We start from the raw sequence: 13,861 nt of genomic DNA on the forward strand, positions 1-13,861 counted from the left end.
GAGCTCCAGGCGGGGTTTGCCCTCCCTGCCCCACTTCCCCGGCTCTGGAGGAAGCGATCCCCGCCAGCGGAGCCGTCACTTCCCATCAGGATAACGGGGCATGGATCCGAGCGAGAGCCGGGAGGGGATGGAGGGATGAAAATCAGCCTGGCAGGAGCGGGGACAGGTGGAGAGTGGGATGGGGTGAGCTGGAAAACTCGGGGGAGGGCAGGGTGGGAGTGCGGCTCCCGTGGAGAGGGAGGGGAGGGGTTTGATCCTAAACCGCGCCGGGATGTGGAGCTGAGGCCTGGTCTGGGATTAAATCTGAGATGGATGCGGGAGGAGAGCTCGGATTTGGGCAGGGGGAGATCGGGGAAGTTTGCTGGGCTTTGGAATCCATCCCCCAGTGAGGGCTGGGGGGGATCTCAGGGAGCAGAGGGATCACAGGGGGCCAAGGGCGATTTCAGGATCCCAGGGATCCCGTATCCCCCAAACTAAAGGGATCTAAGGGATCTCAGGGATCAAGGGGGATTTCAGACATTGCATGGAGCTGATTTCCTCCAAAGAAAAGGGTTCTCAGGGATCAGAGGGATCTCAGGGATCCCAGGGATCTGATATCCCCCAAAGAAAAAGGATCACAGGGATCAAGGGGGATTTCAGGGATCCCAAGGATCCAATATTCCCCAAAGAAAAGGGATCTCTTGGATCACATGGATCTCAGGGATCAAGGGGGATTTCAGACATCCCATGGAGCTGATTTCACCCAAAGAAAAGACATCTCAGGGATCAGAGGGATTTCAGGGATCTGATATCCCCCAAAGAAAAAGGATCTCAGGGATCTCAGGGATCAGAGGGATCTCAGGGATCTGATATCCCCCAAAGAAAAGGGTTTTCAGAGATCACAGGGATCAAGGGGGATCTCAAGGATCCCAGGGATCTGATATCCCCCAAAGAAAAAGGATCTCAGGGATCAGAGGGATTTCAGGGATCCCAGGGATCTGATATCCCCAAAGAAAAGGGATCTCAGGGATCAGAGGGATCTCAGGGATCAGAGGGATCAACGGGAATTTCAGGGTTTTTGGGGATCCCAGGGATCCACTATCCCCCCAAAGTAAAAGGATCTCAGGGATCCATCCGAGAGTCCCTTCCTGGGGTCCCCTCTGGCTGCCACCAGAAGTGATAAAGATCCCAAAGGGAGGCAGGAGACCCAGGCTGGCATTCCGGGACCTTTGGAGAGCCTGGAAATCCCATCCATCCTCCTAAAAACAGCCACGGCGCTCCAGGCACGGCACTCCCGAGCTTTGCGGAGGAGCTGGAATTGTTCCCCTGCATTCCCAGGGCTTGGACAGAAAGTTTGGGGCCGGGATGGAGCACCTGGAATTTGTGGGACAGGGGGAAAATCCTCGTTTTCCAAAAGAGAGCAGCCAATTCCCCATCCCAGATGGGGCAGCGCTTGGGAACTGCTCCAAGGGGGAAGAAATCACCCGGGAAATTCGGATTAAAAACCACCAGCAGCAATTCCCAGCTCTTTATCCTGTTTTAGCCGAGCCCATCTTCCTGGAAAGCGCCAAACGAGCACTCAGCTCATTAATTGCCTCCCTTTCAAGGCTTTTTCCATCTCCAAGATCCATTATTCCCTCTCGGTGAAGGATGGGGGGAAGATGATGGATTGAAGATGCAGCAATTAATAATTTCACTAATGAGAGATGCTGAGCTCTTCGCTGCTTCCCCAGCCGGGAGTGAGCAGTACAAATAAAAATAAAAAAGAGTTCAAACCTTCCACAAAAACCTGTTTGAAGCTCAGATTAGGGGAAAAAATCCCGGAGAGGGAGAATCCTAAAAGAAAACCTGGATTTTTTTTTTAGGGAATCTCTAAGGAAAAGACACCAATCTTGCTCAGAGTAGGATAATTCATGAAAAGTGGCTCGTTTTTTTTTTTTTAAATGCATGAAACAATCCTAATCTGTGCTGCCTTTTAATTATTTAAAGGTGCTTTTAATGTTGTTGTTGGGCTGTGGCAACAGCTTTCCCTGGGGTGTGTCTACAAAATAATGAGGCTTGGAGAAATCGGGATGAATTTTTTATGATTTTTGATGATTGGGCCGGGGACATTGGCAGAGACTTATTTTTAATTCTCGCGTTTTTACCAAGAGAATGGAATTGAGAGTCCATGGCCGTGAAGTGCTGAAAATCCGATGTGGAAAAAGAAGAAACTGGAGAAGAGAAGGGGGCGATGGAGCAGAAAGAGAGGGCTCAGCAATTCCTTCTCTTTCTAAAATGAAAAATGGGATTTTTCTCCTCAAATTCCCATTTATGGACAGAGAAAAGACAGGATTTTCCCTTTGAGTCTAAACTCAATTTCTTTATGTTCCTTGATGAAGCTTTTTCCATAAGGAAGGAAAATCAAAAATCCAGTTTGGGATTTTTTTTTCTCACTCAGAGCATAAATAAAAACTCTTTTTAATCTCCTCTTTTTCCCAAATCTTCTCTCCTGTCATCCAAAGCCTGGCTTTGGAAAGGTGAAGCCTTTCCTGAGGGAAAACCCCTGCACTTCACTTCGATTCCATCACCTGCTCCGGTTCCTCCTGACCCTGTGTCACGTTTTCCCTGGAAAGTGAACTTTTCATTCCCTGTCAGCACCAGGAGAATTTTCCTGCAATTCAGGGCAAATTCCATAAAAATCCAACCGATCTGGGTCAGCCAGTGGAGATGGGGAAGGTCAGGGAGCATTTCCGAGGATTTTTTGGGAAGAGAAACCTCCTCTGGAGCCTGAGGAGAATGAGATCCAGCTCTGGAGTGGGACTGGTGTGGGAAAGGGAGCCTGGAATGGGGAGGAAGATGAGGCAGCAATTCCTGACATCCAGCTCCACTTCCCAACTCTCCGAAATGTCATTTCTCCTTTTGGAAAGGGGAAAATTGAGGAATGGGCTCTGGATAATTGGGGAGATTATCCCTGAAATCACAAACAATTCCAGTGGGGCAAGAAATGGATGGAATGATTCTGTGCTGGGAGGATGAAGAGACCAGGCTGTGATTCCAGAGTTCAGCAGGACCCTCTGGAAGCAGAAAAGGGCTTGAGGTGATCCTGATCCACAAAGAAAATCCGGATTCTGGTGGCTGAGCCAAACCCTGGATGGAGAAGGAGCTGGAGGAGAGGGCGGTCCTGATCCTGAGGGTTTTATGTGTATTTTGGGGGATTTTATGTTGATTTCCAGGAATTTTAATGTTAATTTTCAGGATTTTTATGTGCATTTCCAGGATTTTTAAGTGCATTTTCAGGTCCCCACCACCTAAACCTGACCAATCTGTTATTCCTCTTTTTGGGGGAAGAGTAAAAGACAGGAAGGAGAAAAAATTGCATCTGTTCAGGAATGGGGGGGAGAAAAAGCAAAATAATATCGGGAAGAGACATCACTGCAGCAAAATCCAAGGAAAAGGAACATCCACGAGGCAGGAAAGCGAATCCTGCACTTGGATCCCTCGGGAAAACTTTCCCTGGGAAGTTGTTCCTGCTTGGAATGTGCAGAGGCAAAGCGGGACCTGCTGAGAGCCTGGGAGCTGCTGCTGCTCCCAAAAAAGCTTTTTTTGGGATGAGTTTGGGGCCGGCTGCACCCCCTGCTCGGAAATTCCCGCTTTCCTGAGCTGGGAAAAGGCTGCTTGGAATGTGGGAAATGCGTGTTGGGTGTAGGGAAATCAGAATTTTCCGAGTTTGGAAGAGTTGGAATTGTGTTGTGGCGATGCAGGGCGGAGCTGGGATATCCGGGATCGGGTTTTCCATGGAAGCGGGGAGGAGGGAGGAGGAGGAGGAGGAGGAGGAGGAGGAGGAGGAGGAGGAGGAGGAGGAGGAGCTGTCCCTGGTGCTGGAAAAGTTCTTTCCCTGCTCCCACGTTCTGGGAATAGCGAGGAGGGCAAAGCCACAGCAGAAGGCTCCATGCAGAACATGCACAGCTCAAATTCCCGCTCAACCCTTCCAATGGACACCGGGAATGTGAGGAAACTCCTGGGTCAAAGCCCTGGGAGAGCTGCAGGGAATCTCCAAAAAAACCCCCAAAAATCCCGAATCTCCAGCTGCGATCCCACAGGTGCTGGAAGCCAGAAATGTTCTGGGGTTTGTGGGGTGGGGGTGGCGAGGGTTAAAAAGGAAGAGGGGTTTGTGAAGAGATGCAGTTAAAATCCTCTGTGAGAGGGGGAAAACTCCTAATTAGGGAAAAAATTCTTAAATAGGGAAACCCCCTCTTTAATAGGGAAAAAAACCCTTCTGTAACAAGGAAAAATGCCTCTTTATTAGGGAGAAACCCCATCTTTAATAGGGGAAAACCTCTCCTTCATATGGGGAAAAAAAACCCCTCTAAAACAGGGGGAAAGTATTTAATAGGGCGAAAATCCCTCTTCTCAAATGGAGAAAAAATGTCTTTAATAGAGGGAAACAAAGTCTTTAATAGAGAATAAAGCCTTTTTCCTATGGAAAAAAATCCCCTCTAAAACAGGGGGGAAACCCCTCATTAAGAGGGAAAAAACCCCTGTTTAATAGGTAAAATTTCCCCTCTTTAATATGGGAAAACGCCCCCTCTAAAATAGGGGGAAAACCATCATTAATGGGGAAAAAACTGTCTGTATTAGGGGGAAAAAACCCCTGCTAAAATAGGGAAAGAAAACCCATTAAAATATGAAAACCCCCCTCTTTAACAAGGAAAAAACCATCTTTAATATTGAAAAAAACCCCTGTAATAGAAAAAACCCCCACTGTTTAACAGGGAAAAAAAACCCCCACTTTATTAGGGGAAAAAACCCTTTTCAATAGGGGAAAAACCACTTTTTAATAGGGGGAAAAACCACTTTAAAAGCAAAAAAAAAGTCTTTAATGGGGGAAAACCCTCCACTTTAAAATGGAAAAAACCCCTCTTAAATAGGGAAAAAAATGAACACTTTAATAGGGAAAAATCCCATTTTAATGGGAACTCGACTCTCCTTTGGGCTTGCCCAGCCCACGGCCACCGTGGTTTGGTTTTCATGAGATTTTTGAGCGGCTTTTAAGCCTGGCTTAGAGACCTTTTAATCTTCGCCTGCCCCGCTGTGGAGCCGCCCTGGTCCCCTTTGTGCCCGGAAGGATTGAAATGCCCAATTGGCGTGGCCATTGGAAGGGTTTTAATGAACTTCTCGGCTTAATTGGCAGCTTAATTGGCAAGCTCCGTTGCCCCCATGCCGGTTACCTCCGGGTACGGTACCTGGGCTTGGCGTGGCTTCGGAGGCAGCGCCAGGGATAGAGAGAGAGAGAGAGAGAGGAGGAAAAATGGGAAAACGGAGAGAAAGAGGGAAGAGAAAAACACAGGAATTTATCAAACAACCCCAACGCGCCGCCAGGACACTCGGAGTCATTGGAGAGCGGAGAGAGAGGGGGAAAAACGGGGTTAAATCCAACGTGAGGCAGCCTCTGGAATCCAGGAATCTGGGATAAATGAGGAATCGGGGATAAACCACGCCAGGGAGTCTCGGATAAACCAGGAATTGGGGATAAACCATGCCAGGGAATCTGGGATAAACCAGGAATCAGGGATGAACCACATCAGGGAATCAGGGATAGAGCAGGAATCAGGGATAAACCATGCCAGGGAATCAGGGATAAACCACACCAGGGAATCAGGGATAAACCATGCCAGGGAATTTGAGATAAACCAGGAATCGGGGATAAACCAGGGATGAGGGATAAACCACACCAGGGAATCTGGGATAAACCAGGAATTGGAGATAAACCAGGAATCGGGGGAAAACCAGGAATTGGGGATAAACCATGCCAGGGAATCTGGGATAAACCACACCAGGGAATCAGGGATAAACCATACCAGGGAATTTGGGATAAACCAGGAATCAGGGGATAAACCAGGGATCGGGGATAAACCACACCAGGGAATCTGGGATAAACCAAGAATCGGGGATAAGCCAGGAATCGGGGATAAACCACACCAGGATCCAGGTTAAACACCCAACAGGGGACAGAGGTGGCATCGAGGTGACAGCAGTGGCATCGAGGTGACAATGGTGTTGCTAAGCTGAGCACTTAAGCTGGTGTTTAGGTCTAATCCCAGCAAAAACTGGTTTTGACACTGAATTTCAAATTTTGTGGGTTTAAAACTGGTTTTGACACTGAATTTCTAATTTTACCTTGGTTTTTCTTGCTCACCCCACCTGATTTAAATTCGGGCGTCTGGAGGAGTCTGGTGAGCAGGAAACCTCCTCAGAGCACACAAATGGGTTTAATTTCCTTAATTTCCTTATTTTCCTTAAATTCTGGCCTCGTCTTTCCCTCAGCTTGGCAGGAAGTCCCATCAAAGTGAGCAAAACTCACCTATTTTGTGCTGTACCTCGAGTTTGGAAGGCAAATTTCTGCAATACGGGAGTAAATTACTCAAATTTTATAATTTTTATGTTTTGACAGCAGAATTTTGTCTTCTTGCCGCATCCTCACTCCAAACCCCACAGAGGGGGTTCCTTGTCTTGTCCAGCAGGTTTGGGCACCACTGGATATTTCCAATACATAAAATTGATCCAAATCAATTAAAATTTATACACCACAACTGTTATCTCGCTATTATCAGTGTCTAAAATTTGGGCGTGAACCAGCTAAAAATATTCAATTTTCAGCTTAAATCCAACCCCTGAGCTCTCACAATTCCTTCTAAAGCAATTCCAGGCCCCTCTCATGTTTTCCTCGGCTGTTTTCTCCCCCCACATCCAATAAATTTTGCCAGATCCCACCCCAGGGGGGTCGGGAATGGTTTTATTCCCACTGGATCCGGGCAGGAATCACTTTCCCCACTCAGGGCCATTAGCTGGGATGGGGGATGGAGGGAAGGAGAGAAAACCCCATTAAATCCCAGCTCTAACCAAATCCCAGCTCCGTCAGCCGAGCCTAAAGAGGGGAGAGAGCCACCCTTGGCTCCCTCAGGGCTCCAGAACTTCCACTTAAATTTGATGGATGTTCCACAAGGGGGGTTTTATCTGATTATGGGGCTGAGATTGGGGCTCTGGAGGCTTTTAGGGTCAGGTGACACCCATGGGGTGACAGGGAGGTGGCACCAATAATTTTATCTGATTATGGGGCTAAGATTGGGGCTCTGGAGGCTTTTAGGGTCAGGTGACACCCATGGGGTGACAGGGAGGGGGCATCAGGAATTTTATCTGATTATGGGGCTGAGATTGGGGCTCTGGAGGCTTTTAGGATTGGGTGATGCCCATGGGGTGACAAGGAGGAGGCACAGAGGTCCCTGAACTCAAAAATCCCCCAAAGCTGCCCCTGTTGAGCTCACACAGAAACACAGAGGGGCAAATCAGAGCTTCACCCTCAGCACAAGGTGAGTGAGATCCCAAAATCATGGGTTGATTTGGGTTGGAAAGAACCTCCTGCCACGATGCCATTTTTTGGCTATTCCATGGCCTGCCACAAAGATATTTTTGCCATTTCTCAAGGCCTGTCACAATACCATTTTTGGGGATTGCCACATCTTGCCACAATGCCATTTTTGGGGATTGCCACATCCTGCCACAATGCCATTTTTTGGCTTTGATACATCCCTGTCCCCTCGGCCGAGCTGGGTGCTGCCCTTACCTTCATCCAGCAGCGCCGGTGAGTCCTCCATCAGGATCTCTCCCTCTCCCACCTGGGTGCGGGCGCGGAGCCTGAAGCGGTAGCGGGAGATGGGGTCTGACCTCTGCAGGGTGAACCTCGTCTGGTTGGGGGACAGGTTCTCCACCACCGTCCTGCCCATCCGGGACCCGTTAACTGCAGAGGGAAGGCAGGGCAGGCCGGGCTCAGCCTGGGCCAGGGATTTTGGGGTGTCCAGTTCATCCTTCACCCCCCAGAGGGTCTGTGAGGTCACCGTGGGGTCACTGGGGGCTCAGAGCTGTGGCTGCTCTTGAACGTGGCCAGGTTGGGGCGCTTGGTGACACCTTGGCTTGGGGACCTTCCGGTGCTGTCTACTGCCCCAGGCTCTGGGGTATCACTTCCTAAAGCTTGTGTTTGGATGAGCACCAAAACGACTCTGGCTGCACCTAAAATCCTCCTAAATCCAAGATCCAGCTGATTTTCCCTCAAAAACTGAGTCTGGGGAGCTGCTGAGCACCCGCCCTCTCCTTGATTAAGTGGAGATGTCTCCAGCTTGTCCTCCCACCCTGGAGAGGTTCTGCGGGGCTCAGAGCTGTTAAACATTCCCAGTTTGGGGCACTTGGGGACATTCAGGTGGGCAGAGAAGGCTCAGGGTCATTCAGGCTCTGGGTATCACCTCAACTGATTTGTGTTGGGTGAGCACAAAAATGCCTCATGCTGCACCCAAAATCTTCATAAATCTGAGATAAAACCGATTTCCTTTCAAAAACTGAGTCTGGGGAACTGCTGAGCACCCACCACCCCCCCTACAGATGGCCAGGACCCCTCCCAACACCAGTTTGTCCCACCATGGAAGTCTCCAGTTCCTCATGGATCTGGCAAAAAGCAGGAAGGGAAGGATTTCCCGGTTTATGGGCGGGAAGAAGACGCGGGACGTACAGGGTGTGTATTGGAGGGTGTATCCCGTGATGATCCCGTTGGGATGCTCGGGGTGATCCCACTCCAGGTTGATGATTTCCAGGTTGGGCTGTCGGATCCGCAGGTACCTGGGGGCGCTGGGCACTTGGAGGAGAGCGGGGAGGAGAGGGGAGAGAGGAGAAAACACACATGGGGTAACGAACCTGGCGCCGCTGCACCTGCCACGGCCCGGCCACACCCTGGCCACTCCAAAATCCCCACACAGACACACCTTGAATGGATCACACAAGGATTTATCCCAAAAACCAGGATCCAGGTGGGGTTTTTGGCCAAAAAGCCCCATGGGATCCTCCAGCGAGGCCACAGAGCTGGAATGCAGCTCCAACCCCGTTGCTGCTGTTGGACCCAAACTTCCCGGCCTTCCTTACACTCCCCTCCCATCCGAAGGTTGGGAAATTTTCATCCCAAAAATTTCTCCTTTAGAAGCACAAAAAGTATCCCAGAAACTTCTCTGAACTCCAACCCTAATTCTCCTCTTGGTCCCAAATTTCCTGACCTTCCTTACACCCCCCACCCATCCCAAAGATTTCTCTCAGAAGCACAAGAAGAATCCCAAAAACTTCTCTAACTCCAGCTCCACTTGGTCCCAAATTTCCTGACTTTCCTTACATCCCCCCACCCACCCCAAAGTTTCCATCCCACAGATTTCTCTCTTAGAAGAGCAATAAGCATCCCAAAATTTCTCTTAACTCCAGCCCCATTTTTGCCTGATGGAAACAAATTTCCCAACCTTCCTTATACCCCCCTCCCATCCCAAGATTTTCATCACAAAGATTCCTCTCTTAGAACCCCCAAAAGTGGCTTCTCTTGTCCCAAAAAAATCACTGGGAAACGGAATCCCAGAGACCTCTGCTTTCCACGGCTCCTCACCCTAAGGAGTGTTTGGGATTTTCGCTGCTTTAACTGCTGAAGGAAGGAAGGAAAGAATTATCCAGCCTGGAGTTAAATTATTCTCCTGATTTCCTCCTAATTGCGGTGTCTTAATTGGGGGAAGAGAGCTGGGAGAGCTCAGGGATTTATTTTTAGTTGTTCAGGATATCCTTCAGCCTCCTCAATGTCAGTTTGAGCTGATAAAAGGGCTTGGTGGTGTAGGAAAATATAAAATCCGCATTTTCCCCTTGATAAGAGTAAAATCCGTAATTATTAATTAACGCCACCCACGTATCCTTATCATCACCCCAAATGTCCAAAGCCACCCCAAATTCCCCAGAAATAAGGTCACAATGCCCCTGCCTGCAAAACCACCAGGAATTGAACCCTTTCTTCTGAAACAACCTCAATTATCCGCAGAAAATCCTTTAAAAATCGGGATTTTCCCAAGGAATTGTGAAGGAAGAGGCAGCGCCGAAAGAAAGAGAGAAGGGGAGACCCCACAATATTTTGAGGCAAGACTTGCAAATATTTTCTTGCGTTTTTGCGACCTTCTGTGCCTGAATTCCCTCCTGTGCTGTAGGAAAAGTCACTTCCAGCTGTTGGAATTGCGGCTCCGACTCGGAATTATCGGCGTGCCTATAAATAGCTCCTGTGCCAGCAACAAAATTAAACCCTTGAGTTCATCCTTGACACAAGAACGAGGTGCTCTTGCCTTAAAAGCCTGGCAGTGATTCCTGAAGGTCCTGGGAAGGTTTTCCTGCCTTTTCCAGGTTGGATCCAGCCACTGCCACGTCCCCAAACCACGGCTCGGGGACAGCTCGGGCAGCGAACCGAGGGCGCTGAGCTGTGCCTAGGAAAGGGTTTTGCAAATATTTCTCTTGTTCAGCGCAAAATCTTCTTGGCTGAGGTGCCTAGTCCTAACTGAGGGATTTTTGGGAATGCTGAATGGGGTCAGGAGCCAACTCCAGCTGTGCCTTCAACGATGTCAACGATAGCAACAGCGCCCAGGTGACGCTCGGCTAAAATCCCTAAAATCCCAAGGAATTCCCTGTGGGAACATACCTCCTTCAGGGGTGGGGAATTCCTTCATTTCGCTACGGGGCCCATCCCCTCGGCCGTTGGTGACCACCATCTCCAGCTTGTAGTTGCTGTAAGGGAACAGCCGGGACACGATGCCCCGGTTGCGGTCTCCAGGAAAACTCACAAACTGCCGTTTTTTGGAGACCCACAGGTTCTTCAGCAAGCTGCTGTCTCTCCAGAAATAGGCCTTCAAGAAATAGGCAGGCCAGGTGAAGCTTTTTTTTTCCCCTTTAATAAAGAGGTTTTTTTGGGGTTTTTAGATGTTAAAAAGCAGGATTTTGTCTTTAAGGGCGGGAGGTTTTAGAGGAATTAGTGAAGCTCCATGAAGGAAAATCTGGGTGTTAGCCGAAGGAAGAGGTTGAGCAGGGGGTTAAGAGCTTCCCGAAACATTGAGCAAAACCACTGAGCTCAGACTAAAGCTGTTCCTATTTCCCAAGGACTAAAATCTGAGTGATTCTCCCTTTCTGCTCATGATGGACAAGGAAAGGTGGGACACACCCAGGCATGAATAAAAGCCTGAATTTGGGAAATCTCCCATTCGAGCTCCTGACTGTAAATCCTTTTCCATGCAGAAACAAGAATCCATCCAGAAAATCGCCTAGAATCAGGAAAAGTGGAGCCAGCAGATGATCAGGCAGGGAATGCTGGGATTCTTTGCCAGATGTGAACTTTTGGGAATGTTTTGACACCCAGGGAAGGGCCCTGCTCAGGGTTTGGCTTGGTTTGAATGGCTCCATCCTCTGTGCATCAGCAGCAAAAATAAATATTATATATAAGTCCGGAAAGACTGATAAATATTAAATATAAACATGGATCCAAGCTGGCTTTAGCTCTCAGTTAGTCCTGACCGTAGGTTTAGGCTTTACAGGGGTTGTTGATCAGTAAAAAACGCTGTCAGTATTTTGGGGATGACACAAAACCTGACCTGGTTGGGGTCACTCCCTCAGACACCTTTGCTCTGTGGCCTGGACCATCCCAATCCCTCCCTGTTTTCTTGGAGCATCCCAAATCCTGCAGCCCAGACCAGAGGAAGCAACAGGAGACGTCCCTGACCCCACCCTGACACCCCAAAGAGCAAATCCTTGGTGCTGCCCCAAACCCAAAGGCTCCTGGTGGCCAAAGGAAGTTTTCTGTCATCCCCACATCCAGCAGCTCCATGCCCTGGGAGCCAGCTGGGAATTTTGGGAGGTTTAGCTGTGTTAATGGTCAGTGCTGGGCAGGGATTTGGGAGTTTGGGATTTTCTCACTCGGTACTCCTTGAGCTGTCCCTGGATGGTGTCCAGGTGCACCCGGGTCCAGGTCAGAGCTATGGCAGTGCTGTTTAGCACTCTGATCCTGACATCCGTGGGCGCAGCCTTGGGATCTGGGCGGGCAGGGACAAAGCAGAGTGGCCATTAGGAACATGGAGTGACCCCGGAGCTCGGACAGATGGACAGCTGGACAGCTGGACGCCCCCTGCTGTGCTTTCCCCGTCGCAAATCCCGTTAGCAGAATCCACACAATGGCTTCACCTCTTCCGTGGGAAGAAAGTGAATCTGATTTCATACCTCCAGCCATCAGGAGAACATTCCTGACCCAGCTAAAGGGGGAAATTCCGTCTGCAGGGAAGGGTCTGGCTCACCTCCCTCTCCAGGTGAGGGATCCCAGCATGTCCAACCCTCTCCTTCCTTACCTGTTCACCCACATCCCGGACACGCTTTGCCCTTGGATGGGACCATCCCCAAAATCCCACCTGCGGCTGAGGGAATACTCACAATCCTCCCCGGAGTATCCGATGTAGGTGTCGGGCTCGGGGGCTCTGCCGAAGTCGTTCTCAGCCTGCACCTTGATCTCGTAGGGGACGAAGATGGGCGTGTTCCACACCACGTGCCGCGCGCTCCGCACGGTCTCGTTGTACCAGCTCCCGCGCGGGTCCCGCCGCCGCCACCGCACGATGTACCTGAGGTTGGGCCCGTACGCCTGAGTCGCGTTCAGAGGCTTCGGTGGGGCGAAACAGAGAAGGGAAAGTGAGGAGGAAAAAAAAAATTAAAAAAAAAAAAAAATTGGATTTTTCCTCCAAGGAGATCCCAAAATTCTGCTCAGCAGTGGGGTTGTGTTCCGGGCTCCATCAGCAAATCCCGAAGGAGGGTGAGGTTTTGCTCCCAAGGAGAGGCAGAACGAGTTCTTGCCCTCCAGAGCCATGGCAGGACTGGAAATTTTTATTCACAAAAATCCAAGATTTTATTCCTGGAACGGTTTGGGTTGAAAGGGATTTAAATTCCAAGCTGCTCCCATGGGCAGGAACACTCCCACTAGCCCAGCTTCCTTATCTATATATGATATAAAATAAATCAAATATGTGCCTAATATCGAACGACACAATATAGATTCCATATCTACTATCCCCATACTCCAGCCTCTGCTCCCCTGCCATTCCAGCCCTCCCCACGGCTCAGCCCTGATTTTTGGCTGACACCTGCTGGTGCAGGGAGAAAAGCAGGAGCAGCTCCATAAATCCTCTGAGCTGCTGCTCAAGGGCTCGACTTCGGGGCATCCTCAGGAAGCCGAGTCCGGAATCCAGCATCTTTGGATGCCACGTCTTTGAATTATTTTATTTTCAATTTTTTGAGTTGTTATTTTTACCACAGGACTTAAAACTGCCTTTCTTGTACCTCCTGCATTTTATTTAATGGAATCCTGGAGTGGTTTGGGTTGGGAGGGACCTGAAATCCCATTCCACTCCACCGCTTCCATGATCCCAGGGTGCTCCAACCTGGCCTGGGACACTTCCAGGGATGTGACAGCCATGGATTTTCTGGGAATTCCATCCCAGCCTCTCCCCACCCTCCCGGTGAAGGATTCATTCCCAATATCCCACCTATCCCTGCCCTCTGGTGCTCTGAACCCATTCCCCCTCATCCCACAGCTCCATCCCAAAGGCATCCAGGAAGAACTCACGGTCCACGTTATCTCCATGTTGTTTTTTTGGGTCCCTGCCCCTTGAACTCCTGTTGGATTTATTTCAGGACCTGAAATCCACATTGAAAACCAAAACAATGAATTTTTCAATGTCAAAAAAAACCCCAACCACTGAGGGGTTAAAACCCTGCAAGCCGAAAGTCCTTCCAAGGCAGAAGTTAATGGCCTGATTTTTCCAAAAGTTCCCATTCAGGTTAATGGGACATGAGACTCTCAGTCCTCTGGAAAACCAGGCCATTTATTTAGGAGGCTCTTTTTTGTCCCCTAAATGTCCTAAATCTTTGAAAGGGAACCATTGTGGAGGGAGCAGAGTTTGTCACTTTGAGCCTGAATCACGGCGGGCACTGTTGGGAGCCAACACTAGATGCCAGCAGATCCTCCAAAAATCGCCCT

General features: G+C 49.5%; 1 protein-coding gene across 19 annotated transcripts in view; it reads right to left on the reverse strand.

The window, feature by feature from the left end:
* Nucleotides 1-13,861, reverse strand: part of NFASC (neurofascin) — a 74,983-nt gene that overhangs the window by 22,200 nt on the left and 38,922 nt on the right. For 14 of the 19 annotated variants that reach the window (XR_004061392.1, XM_030965725.1, XM_030965722.1 and 11 more), the window contains 5 exons: nt 13,448-13,518; nt 12,265-12,487; nt 8,519-8,641; nt 7,583-7,756; nt 5,205-5,219 (listed from right to left, as the gene is read on the reverse strand). Coding sequence is in view for 18 of the 19 variants with exons in the window: in XM_030965725.1 (XP_030821585.1) it covers nt 5,205-5,219; nt 7,583-7,756; nt 8,519-8,641; nt 12,265-12,487; nt 13,448-13,518 (606 nt within the window). In the remaining variant the exon portion in view is untranslated. Of the gene's footprint in view, nt 1-5,204; nt 5,220-7,582; nt 7,757-8,518; nt 8,642-10,492; nt 10,698-11,757; nt 11,874-12,264; nt 12,488-13,447; nt 13,519-13,861 lie in introns of all 19 variants that reach the window. The other 5 variants (XM_030965738.1, XM_030965733.1, XM_030965731.1 and 2 more) reach the window with 2 other exon arrangements.

This window comes from Camarhynchus parvulus, chromosome 26, assembly GCF_901933205.1.
Source record: "Camarhynchus parvulus chromosome 26, STF_HiC, whole genome shotgun sequence".
Taxonomy (NCBI): domain Eukaryota; kingdom Metazoa; phylum Chordata; class Aves; order Passeriformes; family Thraupidae; genus Camarhynchus; species Camarhynchus parvulus.